General features: G+C 51.9%; 1 protein-coding gene across 3 annotated transcripts in view; it reads left to right on the top strand.

Annotated features, from left to right (window-relative positions):
* The first annotated feature begins 4,739 nt into the window (after window positions 1-4,739).
* The window catches only part of ERICH1 (glutamate rich 1), a 50,856-nt gene continuing 35,538 nt past the window's right edge, over window positions 4,740-20,057 (top strand). For all 3 annotated transcript variants that reach the window (XM_079726521.1, XM_079726522.1, XM_079726520.1), the window contains exons 1-2: window positions 4,740-4,860; window positions 18,768-18,914. In XM_079726521.1, the coding sequence (XP_079582647.1) occupies window positions 4,839-4,860; window positions 18,768-18,914 (169 nt within the window). In that variant the 5' untranslated portion in view covers window positions 4,740-4,838. The remainder of the gene's footprint in view (window positions 4,861-18,767; window positions 18,915-20,057) is intronic.

Here is a 20,057-nt window from a genome sequence, read left to right as displayed (position 1 = left end):
TTGCTCCCCCCACCCCAGGTTCCTCTGGCTGAGTAAGTCCCACAGCTTCAGAGAAAGCCGTGAGGCTGAACTGCAGGGCTTAAGGTGCCCACAGGTGAGTGCAAGGGTCTCTACAGCAGGAGCAGCATGAAATCAGAAGGCCACTTCTACCAGAGCCCTGGAGAAGGAATGGGATTCAGGCAAGAAGACAGTGGGGCAGGGAAAGCATTTCAGGTAGAAGGAAGAGCAGACCTGAAGAGCCAGGGGAATAACAGTCAGAGAAACCAGAACAAAGTGAGCGAGAGAGAGAATAGCATTAATGCATCTGGAGAGCCAGTGAGGGGTGTTCAAAGGACATTTTAAGGACTCTGAGTTGTATCTTATATACAGTGAACTTTTGTTTTGTTTTGTTTTGTTTTGTGGTACGCGGGGCTCTCACTGCTGTGGCCTCTCCCGTTGCGGAGCACAGGCTCCGGACGCGCAGGCTCAGCGGCCATGGCTCATGGGCCCAGCTGCTCCGCGGCATGGGGGATCCTCCTGGACCAGGGCACGAACCCGTGTCCCCTGCATCGGCAGGCGGACTCTCAACCACTGCGCCACCAGGGAAGCCCTATACAGTGAAATTTGACATAGGATTTTTAGCAGGGAAATAAGATGTTCTGCATAGACAATCATGTCATTTGTGGACAAAGACAACTGTATTTCTCCCTTCCCAATTTATACACCTTTTATTTCCTTTTCATGTCTTACTGCATTAGCTGGGACTTCCAGTACAATGTTGAAAAGTGGTGAGAGGGGCATCCTTGCCTTGTCCCTGACGGTGGCGGGGTGGCATCTAGTTTCTCACCATTAAGTATGATGTTAGCTATAGGTCTTCTGCGGATGTTCTTTATCAAGTTGAAGAACTTCCCTTCTCTTCCTAGTTTGATGAGAGTTTTATCATGAATTTTGGATTTTATTGGATTTTGTCCAATGTTTTTTCTGCATCTATTGATATGATCATGTGATTTTTCTTCTTTAGCTTGTCAATATGATGGATTACAGTCATTGATTTTTCAATGGCAACGAGATTTTTTAAAGGTCATTTTGGCTGCTATGAGGAGAAGAGATGGAGGTGGGGATGGGAGTGAGGAAACAAGAGTGGAATTGGGGAGATCAATTTAGAAATGTGTGGATACACCGTAGTGAGAGATGATGAAGACATGAACGAGGCAGTGGAAGTAAGAAATGATGCAGGTAGAATACACTTGCTGTGATTTCTTCGATGGGTCAAGGGGGAAGAGAGGGAGGAGAGGATGCCAATGAATCCCAGGTCTCTGCAGCTGGGTAGATGGTGCTTCTGGGAGACCACTGAGTGGATACCGACAAGTGTGCGCTGGATCCTGTGATATGAGGTCCTGTGACTTCAGCAAGAGCCGTTACAGTGGAGGAGGATGGAGACACATATGGGCAACCGAAGATGACAAAGTGGGGACTGACTTTGTCGTCAACTCTTTCAAGAAGTTTGAGTGTAAAAGAGATGAAAGGAACAGGGCTGGAGGAAAAGAGATGGTTTCTGGGACGATCTCGTTGTAAGGTTAGAAAGTCCAGAGCTGCTTGAACACTGTTGGGAAGCTGAAGTAGAGAGCGAGGTCAAGTGTACCGTTCCGTGTGCACTTCCTCTCTCCTGTACCATCTATTGTTAAATAGACTTGATTTTTTAGAGCGGTTTTAGGTTCACAGGAAAATTGAGGAGAAGGTGCAGAGATTTCCTCTATGCCCTCTGCCCCTACCCACGCACAGCCCCCGCCCCATTATCAACATCCAAACTAGATGGTCCATGTATTACAACTAATGAACCTATGATGACGTGTCACTATCACCCAGAGTCCATAGTTTACATTGGGTTCATTCTTGGGGTTGTATATTCTATGGGTTAGGATAAATGCATAATGACATGTTTCCACCATTATAACATCATACAGAGTAGTTTCACTGCCCTAAAAATCCTCTGTGCTTCATCCCTCCCATCCCAACCCCTGGCAACCACTGATCTTTTTACTGTCTCCATAGTTTTGCCTTTTCCAGAATGTCGTAGAGTTGGAATTATATACAGTATTTAGACTTTTCAGATTGGCTTCTTTTGCTTAGTGATATGCATTTAAGTTTTCTCCATGTCTTTTCATGGCTTTTGATAGCTCATTTCTTTTTAGCTTTATAATATCCCATTGTCTGGATGCACCACAATTTTCTTATCCATTCACCTGCTGAAGGACATCTTGGGTGCTTCCAGGTTTTGGCAATTATAAAGCTGCTATAAATATCTGTGTGCAGGATATTGTGTGCACATACGTTTCCATCTCATTTGGGCAAATACCGGGGAATGAGATTGATGGATCATAGGGTAAGACACCACCAAACTGTCTTCCACAGTGGCTGTGCCCACCAGCACTGATGAGAGTTCCTGTTGCTCCACATCCTTGTCAGCACTTTATGTTTGTAGTGTCTGGATTTGGCATTCTCATAGGTGTGTAGTGGTGTCTCATTGTTTTAAATTGCAGCCCGTGATGACATATGATGTGGGGCAACCTTCAATATGCTTATTTTCCATCTGTCTGTCTTTGGTGAGGTGTCTGTTAAGGTCTTTGACCCAGTTTTTAATTGTGTCATTTGTGTTCCATTACTCATTTTCAGTCTCAACTTGATCAGATCCTTCGGCACATAAATTTGGCGTGTGTGGCATGTGTATTTTCTAAACAACCCTCTTTTGATTATATGTGTGTATGTGTGGTGTGTGTGTGTTCTGTCTTTAGGGACCCTCCAGCTGCTACCCCATCTTGGGTCCAGTAGAGAGAGATCTGCACCCAATATCTTCCATTTCTCTGCTGCAATTCTCTCTACTGAATTCCCATCAAGCTTTTGCCTCCACCGCTTCAACGAAATTACTGTAATCAAGGTCACTGAGAACCTGCGCTTGATGAATACACTTGTCTGTGATGGGTCCTCGACATCACTTCAGACCAGCAATGATGTGACTTGGCTTCAGGACAGCTCACTGTCCTCCCGGTCCCCTGCCCTTTCCCTCCTCATCTCCCCACCTTCTAGAAGTTGGAGCCCCTCGGAGCTGTCCTTGGACCACTTCTCTATCTACACTCCCTCTTAGAGCTTTAAATGCACCTACATGCAGACAAACCCAGCTGTATATCTCCATCCTCGTCCTTTCTCCTGAATCCTAAAATCCTATTCAGCTGCCTAATTGATGCCCACATTTACACATCTAAGGAGCACCTCAAACATAACGTGCCTGGCACTGCACACCACCCAACGATGACCGTCCCCCCTCCACCCCCCAGGGAGGTTTCTCATCTCCTTGGGACCACTCCAGCTTCCCAGTGTCCAAACCAAAACCTGGAGCCATGCCACACTTCTCTCCTGCCAAAGCCACTCTTGGTCAATCAGAAAACCTCTTTTGCTCTGTCTTCACATATATCCAAATCCAACCACCTCTTCCCACAGCCTCATCCACCACTACCCTGGTGTTAGCCACCAGGGTCCTTCTCACAGGGATGGACTCGAGCTGGCTTCCTGCTTCCCCCACCAAATCTGATCTCAGCTCAGCGGCTCAAGCCACTCCTTCAAGATGGGCTTCAGATAATTTCACTCGTCTGCTCAAAACCAGCCGTATCCTCCACCTGACTGCCTGGGAAACGTAAGGCTGATCCTCGCGTCTTCGCGAACTTGCCCAGCACCACCTGCTTTCCTGTCTGACGGCGGCTGTCACTGTCCCTGCACCCTGTGCTGCTGTCGCACGGGCCCTGTGCTGCTCCAGGCCTGGACGGTCCCTTCTGCTTTGAGTGCCCTTTGCCTGGACATCACGGAGCCTTGCTCCCTCTGCCTCAAGCCTGGTTCAAATTACCTTCCAGGAGGCCTTCCTGACCCCCCACCTCCCCACTCTGAAACCCCTTCCCGGCGGGAAGACAGTGACAAACTCTCTGTCTCACGAGGACTTGTCTGCTTGTCAGCCTGTCAGGAGGTGACCCGGCTTCCATAGCAGGGCCCGGCACAGACAGGCTCTCAGGAAATATGTTCTCCAAGAAACGGATTCAAGGAAGAAGGGTAAACAATAAACCAAGGTCCCAGAGAAGGTGAAGTGGTTGGAGGGGAGCACAGGGAAGAAATCCACCTGCCGCAGTTGCAACAGCGGGCAGAAGGGGTCAGTGCCACAGGGGTCAGGGGTCAGGGGGTGGCGGTCTTCCTGGTCAGTCCCCGGGCTCCCCTCTTCCCAGTTTCCTCTCTGCTCTGAGTCCCAGCTTCTTTGGTACGATAGGACCCTGGCCCGATGGGCGCTCAGCGGACCCCTCCCACTGCTTGCATCCCTGTGCAGCGCTGGGACCCAGGGTGATACTGTGGGCGGTCACCCAGGAACACAATCCCGCCCCGCGCTGACCTCCTCCCAGTGACCGCCTAACCCCTGACTCCCCTCCTGCTGACCCACTAACCACATCTCGCTGACCCACCCACCCCCTTCCAGTGACGGTTTTCTGATGACCCCCTAACCCCTGACCCACTCCCGCTGACCCCGCCCCATGACCCCTCCGCAGCCCGGGTCGGCTCACCCGGGTCACACCCTTCCCTCTGAGCATGCTCGGAGTAGTAACGCCCACGGGCCATGCCCACAGCGCGCGTTAGAGCCAATCTGCAGCCGGTGCGCGGCTGATTGGCGTTCAGCGGCAGAGAGCCCGGATCCTGATTGGGCAGGCCTGCTGTTGTGGACGGGCCTACGAGGACGGAGTCCGGAAGTGCAGTCGCGCTCCTCGGGCCTGGGCTGGGGTCGCAGGGGTCGCAGGGGTCGCAGGGGTCGCCGGGGCGGCTAGGCCGGCATGGCGGCGCTGCGGAGGCACGGTAGGCGGGGCTCGGGGGTCTGTGGGAACCGGGAGCTTTGGAGGACGGTGACTCTGGGCCGTCGGGGACCCGGGACTGTGAGAACTGGGGGAACCTGGGGCTGTGGGGACGGAGTCTGTGAGGACGGGGACTGTGAGGACCCGGGGCCGCGAGGACGGAGACTCTGAGGACCCGGGGCTGTGAGGACTGTGGGGACCTGGGGCTGCGAGGAAGGGGGCTGTGAGGACCCGGGATTGTAAGGGGCTCCTCCCAAAGCCCAGATTCTGACTCTCAAACCATTTACCTGCAGGGATTCTGAGTTTCTGGGCAGGTAACTAGTGTTATTAAGCTATGATAGTATTTTTAGCCAACACCAAAGGCAGGATGGATACATTTAATTGGTTAACCTGGTTAATCAGCCTTAGAATGAATGTCAGAGATACAGGGAACTCCAGACACCTCATGGAAAGCCCAGTAAACTTCTCATTACCCTATAATCATTAATATTAAAACGAAAAAAGGGAATATTCTATTTTTCCCAGTTTTATTCAGATATGATTGATATATAGCACTGTGTGGGTTTAAGGTGTGTATACAGCGCAGTGACTTGATGGGCTATGTACTACAAAACCACCACCCAGTAAGTTAAAATCCATCACCTCATACAGTTACACAATTTCTTTTCCTTGTGATGAGAACTTTTAAGACCTACCGTCTCTCTCAGCAACTTTCAAATTCGCCATACAGCAGTGTTAACTATAGTCACCATGCTGTACAACTACATCCCAAGGCTTATTTATCTTATAACTGGAAGTCTGTACATTTTGACCATCTTTACGCATTTCTCCCATCCCCCAATCACCTCTGGCAACCATCAGTCTGTTCCCTGTATCTGTGAGCTCTTTTTTTCGATTGTTTTTTTTTTTAGATTCCACAAATAAGTGAGATCTTACAGTATTTGTCTTCTTTTGACTTATTTCACTTAGCATAAAGCCCTCAAGATCATCCATGTTATTGGAAATGAAAACATTTCCTTCTTTATGGCTGAGTAGTATTCACATCTGCTTTATTTATCCATCCATCAGTGGACACTTAGGTTGTTTCCTTGTCTTGGCTATTGTGAATAATGCTGCAGTGAACATTGGGGTGCATGTATCTTTTTGAGTTAGTGTTTTTCTTCTCTTTGGATAAATACCCAGAAGTGGAATTGCTGGGTTGTACGATAGTTCTATTTTTAATTTTTTGAGGAACCTTCATACTGTTTTCCACAGTGGCTGCACCAACTTACATCCCACCAACAATGCATAAGAGTTCCCTTTTCTCCACATCCTCACCAACACTTGCTATTTCTTGTCTTTTTGATGATGGCCATTCTGACAGGTGTGAGGTGATATCTCATTGTGTTTTGATTTGCATTTCCCTGATGATTACTGATCTTGAGCGTCTTTTTGTATACCTGTTGGCCACCTGTATGTCTTCTTTGGAGAAATGTCTGCTCAGTTCCTCTGCCCATTTTTTATTCAGATTGTTTGGGGTTTTTGGCTATTGAATTGTATGGATTCTTTCTGTATTTTGAGTATTAGCCCCTTACCAGATATATAGTGTACAAATATTTTTTCCCCTTCAGTAGGTTGCCTTTTCATTTTGTTGACAGTTTCATTTGCTTTGCAGAAGGTTTTTAGTTTCTTTTGTTTGTTTTTGCTGTTGTTGTCTTTGCTTTTGGTGTCAAATCCAAAAAAATCATTGCTGAGACCCATGTTGTCAAGGAGCTTTTCCCCTATGTTTTCTTCTAGGAGTTTTATGGTTTTGAAGGTTTTAGATATGTTTCTCTTTTTGTTTGGATTAGTTTGGGCCATGGTTATTTTTTTCCTCCTCTACGTTTAAAACAGATGGTTGTGTTTTTGCCCTTTGAAAGGAAAAGCCCAGTGGCAACTCTAGTTAATAAACATTTGCTTAAAATAGGAAAAAGAAATGAATTTCTCAGTAAGGCAGAATACAGAGAAGAGTAAATAATGTTCCCAGTCTGTGGCTTCCTTTGTAGAAAAACGCTTTGCCTGGCTTCCCCCATTGCTCTGAGCCCCAGGCGTTAGGACTCGCCTGGTCAGCCTTAAAGAACAGATCATCTCATAGTGACGAAATTCCTCAACAGTCAGATGTTAGCTCCAAAGCGGGCATTACAGTATTTTGATGGGTCCCCAAGCTACTTTATATAACCCCCACCAGCAGTGGAGCCAGCAGGCTCTGCAGACTAACTGTGAGGTTCGCGGGGGCAGCCCTGACCGTGGCCTTCACGGGCCCCTGTGGCTGGTTGACCCCCTGCACCCTGACTGGGCCTCCTCTCCTGCCTGGGGCTCTGCCCTCATTCGCCAGCAGCTGCTCTCCAGCCTTCCGGTAGTGCGGCCTGGCCAAGCCTGGCAGCAACGCCCTGCTCTGGGCCCTCAGCTCGCTGCACCCAGAGGACTCGACTTTTCACTATCCGTCCTGAAACAGGCCTCCTTCCTGTTGGGTCTCTGACAAAGTTACCGAGTAAAGTTGGGCTGTTGCAGAACGTTGTGGTGAAAGGCTGGATTAGTAAGTCTTGAAAGCGTCCAAGCAGCCATTGTAAGTGAGAAACGCAATATCCGTTGTCCGCATCTTCTTAACTAGGTCGCAGGAGCACTCGTGCTGGGGTAACAAACACTGAGGAACACTCGGTGGGGTTTTAGCCGGAAAAGCTTCTGAGCGCTTGTACCGGGTGACGGTGTGAACCAGGGCCGCCTCTTGTCTTCCTGGTCTGCGGGGCTCGTGACGTGGACCCGATGCAGGCCGAGTAACGGTGGAGCAGTTGCCCCGCTGGCCGCGCTCGGGGCGCCGTGGGCCGGGGCGGCGGAGGCGGCTGCAGGGCCGCAGCGTATCTGGGCTTCAGAGGAGGAGGCCCAGCAGGAGGGGAACTGTGGGGCTGCTAAGCCCAGAGCTCTCCAGCCCGGGGTGCCTTGGGGGCCAGGGTGAGGGCGGCTGGGCGAAGCGCTTCTCTTCTCGGGAGCCCTACCGCATGCCTTGGAAGAAAGCCCCTCAGCTCGAGCTCAGGATGAGAAAGCACGAGGCAGGTGGGCTGGCGTGCTGCCTGGGGGCGGTTCTGAGGCTTCCCTGCAGGTCAGCGGCTCTGCTGGGTGATGTGGCCTCCTATGCGGTTCGTGGCAGAGCTCCTCGGGATGAAAGGAGGCTGTTGCCTTTGAAGCAAGGCTGCTGGAGGGAGAAGTAAATCTTTACTGTTCTCTCCTTGATGCCGGGGAAGCCTGTGGCCTGTACTGGAGGCCGTCCCTTGGGCATCCTTTGGGAGCTTCTGGGTTAACAGGCAGCGGTGGGTCCCGCACAGAGTGTGGTGGGGAGAGCAGTGAGCATCCAGCACAGAGTTACGGGCGAAGCCCCGTGGGGACTGTGGAATCAGGAGGGATCTCAGGACAGCCCTGCGGGCGCTGCGGGGAGGGAGCTGCACTGAGCTTCTCTGGCCATCTCGCGGGTGCTGGCCTGCGCTGGAGGCTGACTGCTGAGGGGTGTCCTCAGTCCAGCGTCCCCCCACCTCCAACAGGCACCTCGCCCCTTTTCAGAAAGTCCACCGGCTCTGCTTCTGGCTGTTGCAGCTTCTCCGCTTGGAGCATGTGGAGCCTTGTCCCCTGATGCACACACCCCGGCGGAGCCTGGGGCACTCGCCCTTCCGGGCCCGCTCCACGCTGGCCGTGGACTCTCAGATGGGCGAGCGTGAGGGCCATCCAGGGCCGGGGTCCGGGCTAGGAGGAGGACACTGCTGTCATCCCCTCCCTGCTACTCGCGTGTGTCTTTGTGTAGCTGTGTGTGTGTGTTTGCGTGTATGTGCATGTGTGTGTCTGTCTGCATGTATGTTCACGTGTGTGTGTGTGTCTCCCCCGTTGCACCCTCAGACTTACACTGCCCGCAGCTTCCTTTGGAGTCTCAGACCCATGGGTACTTGTTGGGGTCTGTCTCAGTTGGGAAGACCCCGCTTTCCTTTGTGTTGAGCCACGTGCCTCGGGCGCCCCAGCAGGTGGACGGGCAGTCGCTCACTGACCTGCAGGAAGAGCTCAACTCTCTTTATCGACAAAAGTGTCACTTCGGTGTTTTCTTCTGTTCAGTGTGATGCGGCAGATCCCTTCTCTTCCGGATCAAGAGCCCTTTTTCCTTTCAGCGATCTCCCAGGACTGAACGTGCGTGCCGCAGGGCCTGGAGAGGGTTAACGCAGAGATGGGCCGGGGCTGGAGCGGGGGTGGACACGGTGCAGGGAGGAACTCAGAGCTGGAGGTGAGGGGCCTAGGCCACGGCATGGGAGGTGGGGAATAACTCAGGGACCAGGGAGGGGGCTCAGCCAGGCGGGGACGTGCCTTGCAGGGTCCCGTACCTTGGATGTGACTGGGGACCGGGGCTCAGCTACCTCCTGACCACTGCTGAGTGGTGAGCCTCACACTGCCCTGGGACCCGGGTGGGGTCACTGTCACCTCTGGGGAGCGCAGAAAGCCTCAGCCTGTGGCCAGCAACAGGACAAGGTGGGCTTCGGCGCACCAGCTTCAGGTTTGGTTCCTCTGTCACCATCCCCTGTGTCTGACGAGCCCCACGGAGGCGGTGCCACCCGGGGCAGAGCCAGCGAGGTCGGACTAGCGCCCTCCCCGCCGGTCAGCGCCCGGGGCTGGGAGCTGCACCCCTGGACCGTCACCTCCAGGTGTCCGTCTGAATCTGTCCAGGAGGCCAGCGGCCGAAGGGAGGATGGAAGACGTGAGGGTCGAGGCTAGGCGGGGGCCATTGGGGTGGGGGAGGTGGGAGGTGTGCTGGGAGCAGTGGTAGGTCTCTCTCCCGGGCTTGACAGGTGTCGCGCGGGCATGTGTGTAGGTTGCAGCGGGAGCGGGGCGCACCCGTGAAGGCGGTCCCTGGGACCCTCGGGCCTCGTCTGTAAGGTGGGGGCTGTTCTGTGTCCTTTCACGAGCTGGTCAGTCAGGAGTGGCCGCCGGAGGAGGCTCAGGACAGGCCCAGGAAGGACAGTTTGTTGGGCTCTCGGGTCCTAGAGACAGGGCCACGCCGGGCACGTGGGGGGATGGCCAGGGGGTCAGGGGACAGAGGACAGGACGGAGGAACACTGAGGCCACGGCCTTTACTGGGGTTTCCAGGGGAAAGGCAGGCGGTGCGGGGGGAACACGTACGATTGGCTGCTTTTAGTGATTTTGCTGGGCTTTGGGTGACAGGGCTGCCCCGAGCCGCCGGGCACCCGGCCCGGGTGTTTCGGGCAGAGGAGAGTCACCTCCCCGGGGGCGGGGCAGGCGGAGGAGGCCGGGCCTGGCCGGGCTGTCGGCATAGGTCACAGGCGGGCTCCTGGCTGGCCCTTTGGCTGGCAGGGGATGCCAGAGCATCACAGTAGACAGAAAATTTAAGATGTATGACTACTCGGTGAACAGCAGAGTCGTGAGGATTAACGCCGGTCACGTTTGTGAGGCGTGAGGCCCATGTGAGCAGCCTGCCGTCACTGTCACCCTGGGTGTGGGACGTGGAAGCGGCCGAGCGGGACCTTGTCGGGAAGACGGGGTGCACGGCCCAGCGGCTGGAGAGACGTCAGCGCCCGGACAAGGCTTCAGGGCCGTGGGAGCAGGACGGTTCCTCAAGCAGAGGGTGCCAGGCGCAGTGGGGGCACGATGGGGAGCCAGGGATCCTCCCTGCTCGGCTGGGGCTGCAGAAGCCAGTGGGAGGATGGGCACCTCCTCCCCAACATCCTCACCCAGAGAACAGGTGACCCAGCTATGGTCAGGCAAGCCTTGTGCCGTTTGGGTTGAGTTCCAGATCTGTCTGCTGAAAAAGCCAGTGTCGATTAAACTGGAAAAAAAAATAAAAGTATTGGAGTAAGAGTAATAGGTTATCCTCTGTCTCCCCATTGTAATGAGGCAGCTTTCCGAGTTGCCTTTGAACGTCCCCTCAGCCCACCCCACCGGGTCTGTCGCATCACGTCTTGGTGAGAAAACAAGACAGGCTGGGAGCTGTGTCTGCTCTCCCTGCATCTCCTGGGTTAGGATGCAGTCACCAAGCCCAACGAAAACGATCACAGCCTTATGTGCACTTAAAATGTTTCTGAATAGCTGATGGCATAGTAATTGCTGCTTAAAAAACTGCAAGGAGAAATTTTGGACAAAGTTTAGAATTTTTTTTTTTAAGTGTTAAAGTTTTGGGAGAAAATGAAAGTTTAGTGGATATCTACCTCTTAAATGGGGAGACCACGTCAGACTGGTCATGGCGTAGGATTCCAATTATGTCCCATTTGAGTACTATTTCTGGTCTTATTTTGAGAACTATCTTCCTTTTAATTAATATTTCAGAAAGCTTGCCAGCTGTTGCTTAAATCTTAGCTAATTGTTTTTCCATTTACAATTCTATGATGAAAGTCATTAACAAACTATCATTCATTGAATTTGCATACTATATTCAGCGTCTCTTTCTTGTGAACTGATGCAGTGCTATTATCAATTTATTCCTTTATTCATAAGCATCCATTAAATACCTTCTCTCATTATAGGGATAAAATGGAAAAAAAACCCACATTGAATATTGTGGGAGAAAAAGCTATGGAGAGGTTGGCAGATAAACATAGTCTTTACTGAAAAGAGAAAATTGAAAATGCTGTATCAGATTCCAAGAAATACCCTAAGAAAATTTAAATTTAAAGTGTCTCTTAAGCTCTACAGATATCAGGTGGAAAAGGGAATCAGCTGAGTCAGTGTTTACTGAGGTTGGGGAACTTCTTCCTTTTCTTTATGATTTGTCAGTGTGTGTTTGTTTTGGAAGATTTTCTCTACTATGCCAGGCTAAGGTCAGGAGGCTGTCATCAAACAGGGAAAAGGGCCACAGGGAAAGTTTCAATGAATTTCCATTTCTGATCTTATTTTCAGTAGCAGTTTTTCATTTATATATGATTTCAAAAAGCCTGCCAACTCTGGTTTCACATTCTAGATAATCACTTTTCCATTTAGATAATCACTCTAAAAACGTACATCATAAAACCATTTGTTCTGATGTTTTTCTCTCATAATGAAATATCTCGAAGTCACTTTTTAGAAGTTATTTGTTAATATTTATGGTCTCTTTTATTTTTGTGTAATTCCTATAAGCATGTGGCCCCATCAGTTTTACTGTTTCCCATTAACATCCACCCTTGGAAATACAGGTTTTTAGCTAATTTTATTCCTCATGACCCCAGACTAGCTCCACGTGTTTTTTTTGTCCTCTGAGAGTTATGCTTTTCTGAGAGACAGTGGTTCATAGGGATGATTTGGCTAGAGAATTACAAATGAATCAATATCATTTCTAATCTCATCCATTACCAGAAAGATCTACAGTATATATTTAGTAAAAATAAATGTATAGTTTTACACCAATGGTAAATAAAGTATATTGTGTACATAGATGTTGAGGGAAATGTGTATCACTTTACCATCAAAGTGAACTTTTTTAAGGAAAAGAAAAATATTTCTAACATTGATGGGGGTCTCAGTGGTGACATTGACTTAGTGGTCTCAAAGATCAGAGGTGGGCTTCCCTGGTGGCGCAGTGGTTGGGAGTCCACCTGCCGATGCAGGGGACACGGGTTCGTGCCCCAGTCCGGGAGGATCCCACGTGCCGCGGAGCGGCTGGGCCTGTGAGCCATGGCCGCTGAGCCTGCGCGTCCGGAACCTGTGCTCTGCAACGGGAGAGGCCACAACAGTGAGAGGCCCGTGTACCGCAAAAAAAAAAAAAAAAAAGATCAGAGGTGCTTTTTTTTCTACCACATAGTTTTCATTTTCCTTTGCTTTTTTCAGAATGGAATATTATGGAAGAAAAATTTCTGTTTCTTTTTTTCATGAGAGCCTTTTCTAATAGAAAGTACATGCACCCAGTTTCCCCTGATGAGGAAGGTTTCCGAGCTGGGAGGTGTGCCGGAAGCACCATCTGGCTCAGGCAGGAACCTGTTAGGCATTCTGCCCTAAGACCACAGCGAAGGAGACCTAATTCCTTGAAATGCTGCCATTAACACCTCTGTTAAAAATGGAGCAAAGCCCTTCCTTTTTTATACCCAACTGTTAGATTTTAAAACGCGTGACTGTGTGGAAGAAGAGTTCAGAATTGAATAGTTTACCACCAGCAGTCGAACTATCTATTTCCTTTTGAGTTCTTCCCAGGTGTCTAATTTCCAAAGAACACTTTACTGAAATTTTATTTTTATTTGGCTTGTGTCTTTCACCTGAAATAGCAAGTTTAGATGGCAGTCCTCTCTGAAAATTATATCAAAATGACTTAATTCCCCTGTGACACAGAGACTTGATCTCTCTGTTTGGTATTTCGTCGTATTAATTTCAGACAGGATGTTTTTCTCCACAATGACCTTTTTCTGTGTCTCTCATGTCCCAGCTCCAGTTGCCCGTCGCGTGGTGATTGTACTTGTCTCCTGCAGGCATCAATGTCCATTCCCCTGCTTTTTTATGTTCCGCTGATTGCTTTTTGACAGACAGCAGAGTTTCACGTTACAGCCTGCCCTTGCTGGGAGAGAGGGATGGCACAAGCAGGGGGGCGGCGGTGGTTCACTGAGCTCCTGTGGTGCCACGGAGCTGCCTTCCGGACCCAAGCACCTTGCTCTGTTTTGTTTGTTTTTGAGCACAGTGGAAATTAAGCCAAAAAGAGACTTTTAATCTCTAAATTGATTTTTAGGACTACGTTTGCAGTAGGCACGCGGGTGTGTGTGTGCGCGCACACACACACACACGCACACAGAGGCACAAGGCGCCTTTCAACAAACCAAAGCTGACAAATGCTTTTTAAAAATGATGTTTTACTGTGTTCCTACCCTGAAAAAAATAACCTTTCATTTATGTTCTGCTTTTAACGTGAATCCCTAAGTAGCTTTGGCCAGTTAGAATTAAGTCCCTATTTGTAGGAAACCGGCAGGCAGTTCATGGGGTACCCAGCTCCTTCATAGCCCTGGAGGCTCAGAGAACTGAGAGTCCAGGGGCTACACATTTCTTTTGGTCTAAAATAGCTGGTAATTTGTATTTAAGTAAACTTCGAGCTCCGTTTGTGATAGGAGCCCCATGTGACTGCACAGGAGCGGGTCCATCGTCCCTTTGAAAAGCAGAGGCACTGATCACTGGGGCTGGTGGGGGGCTGGGCAGGCAGGTCCACGCTAACAGCTTGTTTGCTTCAGAGGATGTTCAGGCGTTCAGTGGTCTTATTCCCTGTGTGTCTCGAATGCTGGGATAAAGTGAGATGCACCGAGGAACCCTCCAGCAATATTGGTTGGTAGAAAGTATTGTTTTCATTCTGTTTGTTACACATTGCTCTTTTAAAGCTGATTTTGAAAAATTAAAATCACATTATTTTTAAAAGACTTTATGCTTTAAATTGTGGCAACTGAAGGTATTAGACATGTATATTTATCAGCAAAATTATTTTAATCTGAGGTACCTGGATATTTGGAATCCGTTAAGACTTACTTGTTGAGCTTCTCGTTGAAGACACAGCTCCCACTTTTGCTGTTGGGATGCCCGTCCTGACAGCTGTTTGAGATCATCTGTTTTTGTGCCTGTTGACAAGACACTTGATAAGTATCTCACGGATCATGGATAATAGGACGTAAAGCCTGCATCTCCTCTCAGAGCAGTTTTGTTCCCGTGATAACGTTTATTACAAGTCGTAGGGGTTGGATTGATGGAGCACATGTGCTGCCGGGAGTGGGAGCCTGCAGAGACGCCTGGAAGGTGTGTTTTTGCTTGTGAGGTTTTTAACACACATGAGTGTGAGATGGAAATCATGCTGCCTCTTGGGTTTACGAGATGCTTAACCCCATTTAGCTTAGGAGGATGAAAGTTCTCCTCTTTGTTTTAGTTTTTGAACTACTGTGCTCAATTTTAAATTCAAAACTTAGGAAAATTGTCTTTCCCATTTGATGAAGTGTGAAGCGTGCAGACCCTCTGGCCTTTATGAATTAGCACATCTGAATCCATGTACTGTTCTGCCCACAGTCACCCTTCAAATACTAATCTTGGGATTTAAGCGTAGAGTATGACACTTTTATATTTAAGTTGTACTTTTATGAACATTTGTTTTGAATTTTGAGTGCTCTGCCTGTGTTCCCTCGATCTTAGATGGTTTGCGTGCTGTGCGTGCTGAGCCCCCTCCCCGTGGTGCAGCCGCGGGCTCCTCAGAAGCACGCGGACATGTGGTGCGTCCTCCTTCCCCGTGGGCACGTCCGGTGCTCGTGGGGCTGGTTCCCCCTCTGCTTCTGTGTCTGATGTGGGGCCTTGCGTCTTCAGTGGCCAAGACGGTCCTCCCTCGAGCAGCTGTGGTTGTTCAGCCAAGGACGGATGTGACTGGATTTGTGTTCAGAACAGGGATGCACCCTCCTCCTGGACACAGGCTCCTTGGAGACGTGCCGACCCCAGGGCGCAGGCAGAGGGAGAGCAGGTGAGCCTGGAGTGGCCCCTGGTGCCGGCAAGTAGCCACACGCTCTCAGAAGGCGGGTGGGGGCGGGCATCAGGCGGGCAGCGCAGGGGCTGGCGGGCCGACAGTGCCCCAGGCCAGGCCATGGGCGCAGGGGGAGTGGGGAAAGACAGTTCAGTTTTGCTTTGTTAAAACACCGGGCGCTGCGGGCCGTTGGGTGGGCTTGCCTGCTGTTGGCAGTGGGGTCTGGATCTCAGGCGAGCTGGAGGACGTTTCAGCTTTTATCCCAGACTGAGACAGGAGTGGGTAGGGAGAGAGGCCGGGCGTGAGGAAGTGAGAGCCCCGTCGTCCACTCCTGTGTCGTCTCTGCAGCACACCTGTGTTGTCAGTCTTGCAGCCTCGCCCACAGAGGTATTTCTGCCCATTTTACAGAGGGAAACAGTGAGGCTCAGAAAGACCACTTAACTCAGACAAGATTTCCTACCTAGGAGTGGCAGAACTGTGGCTTAACCCAGTTGAACCCGCCTCCTGGTGGGTATTGTGCGAGAGGGGAGGAGCTCTGCGTGGGGAGACCTGCAGGTTTGCCCTGTGCTCTGAGCCTCCTGCTCACCGAGAACCTCCTCTCCTCTCAGGGTCACGAAACTTTGCTTCCTGGTAACAAGGCTGAGGCGGCAAGTACTGAGCCTTTGAGTCTTGTGCTAGATTTTGTTTTTAAAATGTCAGTGAGGACACTACAGGGCCTGGCAGCCCTGAGCAGGGTCCCATAGTCAGGAGACATGGAGAGGGGCCCTGTCCCTGGCAGGGCTGCCTCTGGTGGGGCGTCGGCTGGGATGATGTTTGAACCCCAGCTCTTGCCACCCTTCCCTATCAGGGAGGCCCAGAGCCCGAAGCAAGACCCGGCCAGCCCCCGTGGGGCGGCGGGGGAGCCTGGGTGACCGATGAGGCCGCCCTTGGACCACGGCCCTCAGACCCAGGCCCCTTATAAGGAGCTCTCAGCTTCCAGAGCCAGGTGTGAGGCAAGCTTGTAGCCCCCAGACCCCACCCAAGTTGGGCCTGGCCCCCGGGACCTCAGCACTGGAGCGCTCAGCCTGGGGCTAGGACTGAATCTTGTCCCTGAGGAAGGACCACGTGTCCTGAACCTCCCAACGGGCTGAGACCCCTGCAGCGGTAGTGCGGGGACACTGCAAAGCCAGTGAGTGGAGAACCAAAGGGCCTCGAGAGCCGGAGGCTTTGCAGACACGCCGCCAGGTAGCTCCTTGGTGAAAACCCCTATTAATTAGGCTGTAAATACAATTTATTTAGGCAATCCGTTGAATTCAGTGAAAGTGCCACGGGCTTTTGTTCTTTTCCTTGCCCCTGCACACTACCAATGTTTCAGCTCGGGATCCACGGCAGAAAGCCCAGGCGGTGAGTCCCTGGCCAGCCTGCTGTGTGCCGCTCCCTCTCCACCTGTTGTCAGAGCACCTGTTCAAGCAAAATGGTCAGGTGCCCAATCCACTCCGGTGTTCCCTGGAGAGGGGGGCCTTCTGGGGGCCTAGCTCACGCTGGTTTCTCCCCGGGATTGCTGTGTTTTTATGCCAGGTTCTTCGGGCTGTGTGGCTGCTCAGCTGTGATGCAGGCACTGCTTGGTGATGACCTGTGTCAGGTTTTCCTGTAGTGTTGTGTATTCAGACGCACACGTGTGTGCAGAAGCTTCGGCTCAGAGATGACCTCAGCTGGATGCCCGTGTCAGCCGCCACCAGCCCAGGCGAGTCTCAGACTCCGAGCTTCCCCGAGTTTGTTTTAGAGCAGGGTGCCCAGTTAGGATTTTACCTTAATATTTGTTCTAGTTCATAAAAATGCTGACTTGTTGATAGTTTGTAGGTAAAGTTTATTTGATCTGCCTTTGGTTTCTCCTGGAAATTGCCACCCAGTCTTCTGGAATAGAGTGTTTTCCCCTCTGCCATTTAAGGAAATGCACAGGACGGTTCAATTTCTAACGGAAACTTGGAACCTACCCTCTGGACGTGTCTTTGAGCGCCGGTCTAACGGAACAGCCTGTCTCCCCGTGACGCACGCGCTGCCCGGGGCCATCTGCAGAGGCCTTGGGAATATTCTGAGCCGGGCCCTGCGCCGTTCAACCAAGCAGAGGTGGGGGTTGGAGTCCAGCATTGCCGGGACCCAAGACCGTAAATGAGGGCATTGTCGCCAGAGACAGTTTCTTCCATCCAGGGCCTCCTGGCCAAGCGGGCAGCCAGCCATCAGGCCACTGGGCCAGCGGGCGGGTGGCATCAGGACCCCATGCTCCTCCCAGGCGCCTGGCCAGGCAGTGCCTGGGCTTGAATAGTTTTCTGAGAAGGACTTTCGTGTTTTTAGACCCAAGTTGTGTTTTTTCCAACTAGTACCAGTTGGAGGGGGTTATTTCTGCTGCGAGGGCTGTCTGAGCACATGATGAGATGAGGAGTGGTCTGCGTCTTTAGGGTTGTGCCTCCCACGTGGGGACAGGGACCTGCCCTCTGTGACCCACAAGCCGCTCAGTGGCCCCTTCAGACTTCCCCTCTCACGTCACCGCGTCCTCAGTGGCCCAAATGTACATCCTCCACTTCATCGTCTGAAGAACTCAAACCCTTCTCCGGGGTCCCGATTTCTGCCCCACGGTGCTTGGTTACTCCAGAGCAGCTCTCTCTCTCTTTGCTGATTTGTTTCTAAATTTAATGAGGTTAAAACAGGTTCATTGGGTGAACCTTTTCCCCTCACCTTTTCTAGGATGCTGTTTTGAGATTGTATCTGTTCGTTGTTCACACTTAAATCAGGACAGAAATATTTATTCATTGTGGCAGCTCTTCCCCTCCAGTTAGATCAGAATGTAAACTAAAGTAAGCCCAACGAAGACTTTGCACACCCTTGTGAGAACCTTGCCGGCTGTGCTGGTCTCCAGGCGGGTGCCCTGGAGGAAGGAGCCGGGGCTGCCTGGGGCCTGCCCAGTGTATCTGCTGTGAACTGACATGGACCCAGCCTGTCTGGGGCTGCGCTGGGGCCCAGGACCTCAAACCCAGATTCTCAAAACACCTCGCAGTCTGTGCTTTACACATACGTTCAACCAGAGACAAGGTGAGGGAAGAACAGAACTGGGAGCCCAAGTGCGGCCCCCAGGTGTGAGCACAGGTGTGAGCGGCTCCTACCTGTGCTCACACCTGTGGGGGCATCCAGTGCTGGGAGAGCGGCATCCTTTCAGGGGACAGTGCCGAGGGGTCCTCTGATGGGGACAGTGCTGGGGGTCCCCTGAGGGGGACGGTGCTTGGGTCCCCTGAGGGGGACAGCGCTGCGGAGTCCTCTGATGGGGACGGTGCTGGAGGGTCTTGGTGGGACAACCCCAATGGTGTCCTATAGGGGGGCAGTCCTGAGGTAGTGATGTCGTGATATGTCTTCATTTTATATAAAATCCATTTGCAATTTAAATAAAACTGCCATCAGTAATTCTTTTCCTTTCTTTTGCAAATTGATTGCCTCTGTAGTGTTTGTTGGAAAAGTGCTGAAGAAACTGTATCCTGAGGTTCCACGTGGCCAAGAGAAGAGGGCCCCAGTGAGTCCGGCCTGCAGAAACCCACCTGAGAAAGTGGCTCCTGAGAGAGCGAGGGGCAGGAGCGTCCCCCCCGTGACAGGTGAGGGCGGGTTCCCTGGACGTTCCCCAGGAAGCACGTGCCTGGCCTCAGGCCACTGGGGTATCACCTCAGGGGACGGGCAGATGTCGTTCTGCTCACGCTCTGGGAGGACAGTTACTTCAGTTGGGGAGGGAAGAAGCCAGCATTGGTGCCCCCAGCTGGGGACGAGGTCAAGTTCGCCATGGGTGTTGAGTTCGTCTACATGCTGTTCCCGGTCGCAGAGCCTGGACCCTGCTGCCTGGTCTCTCATCTGCCCTGTCACCCTGCCCCAGTCCCTGTCCACCCAGGACGCACTCCTGACGTCTCTCCTGTTTCAGTCTCCTGTCCATTGCTCTTCACAGATGCCTGTCCAAGGTCCTCACACAGTGGGGTGGTCGGCCGTGGAGGCTCCTCTCGCTCTGGTTCCCCGTCAATGCAGCGGTGTTGCCCGGCGAGGGGCCACTGAGTGGGACACATGGAAGGAGGCCAGGCGAGGTGGGGGCAGCCCTGGCTGCAGCCCCTAGTGCCCAGGTGGACGTGAGAGGGCAGAGTTCCCAGCACCCTTTCTCGGGTCAGTCCCGTTTCTCTATGGCAGTGGCCCCTCACGGGGCTCTGTCCCGGAGTGATTCTGTTCCTGAGCGCTGATCTCTCCTGCTGGCCTGGCCCGGTAACCTTGTGTCCACAAATCGTGACCCTCCCTGGTCCAGATCTCAGCGGCAGGCTCGGCAAGCCCAGGGCATGCCTGCTGCCCACAGGCTGGATCTCCAGAAATAATCATGCCCACGCCTGTTTCACCCATGAGATGGCCGATGCCTGCAGACAAGGGGAAAGCGTTTCCCCCCCAGAATGGGGGGCTCCACAAGCTTGTCCTGCAGGATGGACCCGGGGCTGCCGAGTTCCCTTTCTGTGTCCTCATGTGCCTCAGTGTGGTTGGGATGCTCTGACCCCCATGTGGCATCCCCCCAGGACCACCACTGTCTGGCGCCCCTGCTGCTGTTCTGACAGAGAGCCTGCCAGGTGTAGGATGGACTCCCACCCCTGGAGTCACACTAAGGAATAGTGGCTGCTATTTAATGCGGTTTTACCTTTCGAAGACCATACTGTCGTGGGCTGAATTGTATCCTCCATAATTCATACGCTGAAGCCCTGACCTCAAGATGTTGA

This window comes from Hyperoodon ampullatus, assembly GCF_949752795.1.
Source record: "Hyperoodon ampullatus genome assembly, chromosome: 20".
In the NCBI taxonomy this organism is placed as follows: Eukaryota; Metazoa; Chordata; class Mammalia; order Artiodactyla; family Ziphiidae; genus Hyperoodon; species Hyperoodon ampullatus.
This window is presented reverse-complemented; position numbering and strand designations above follow the sequence as displayed.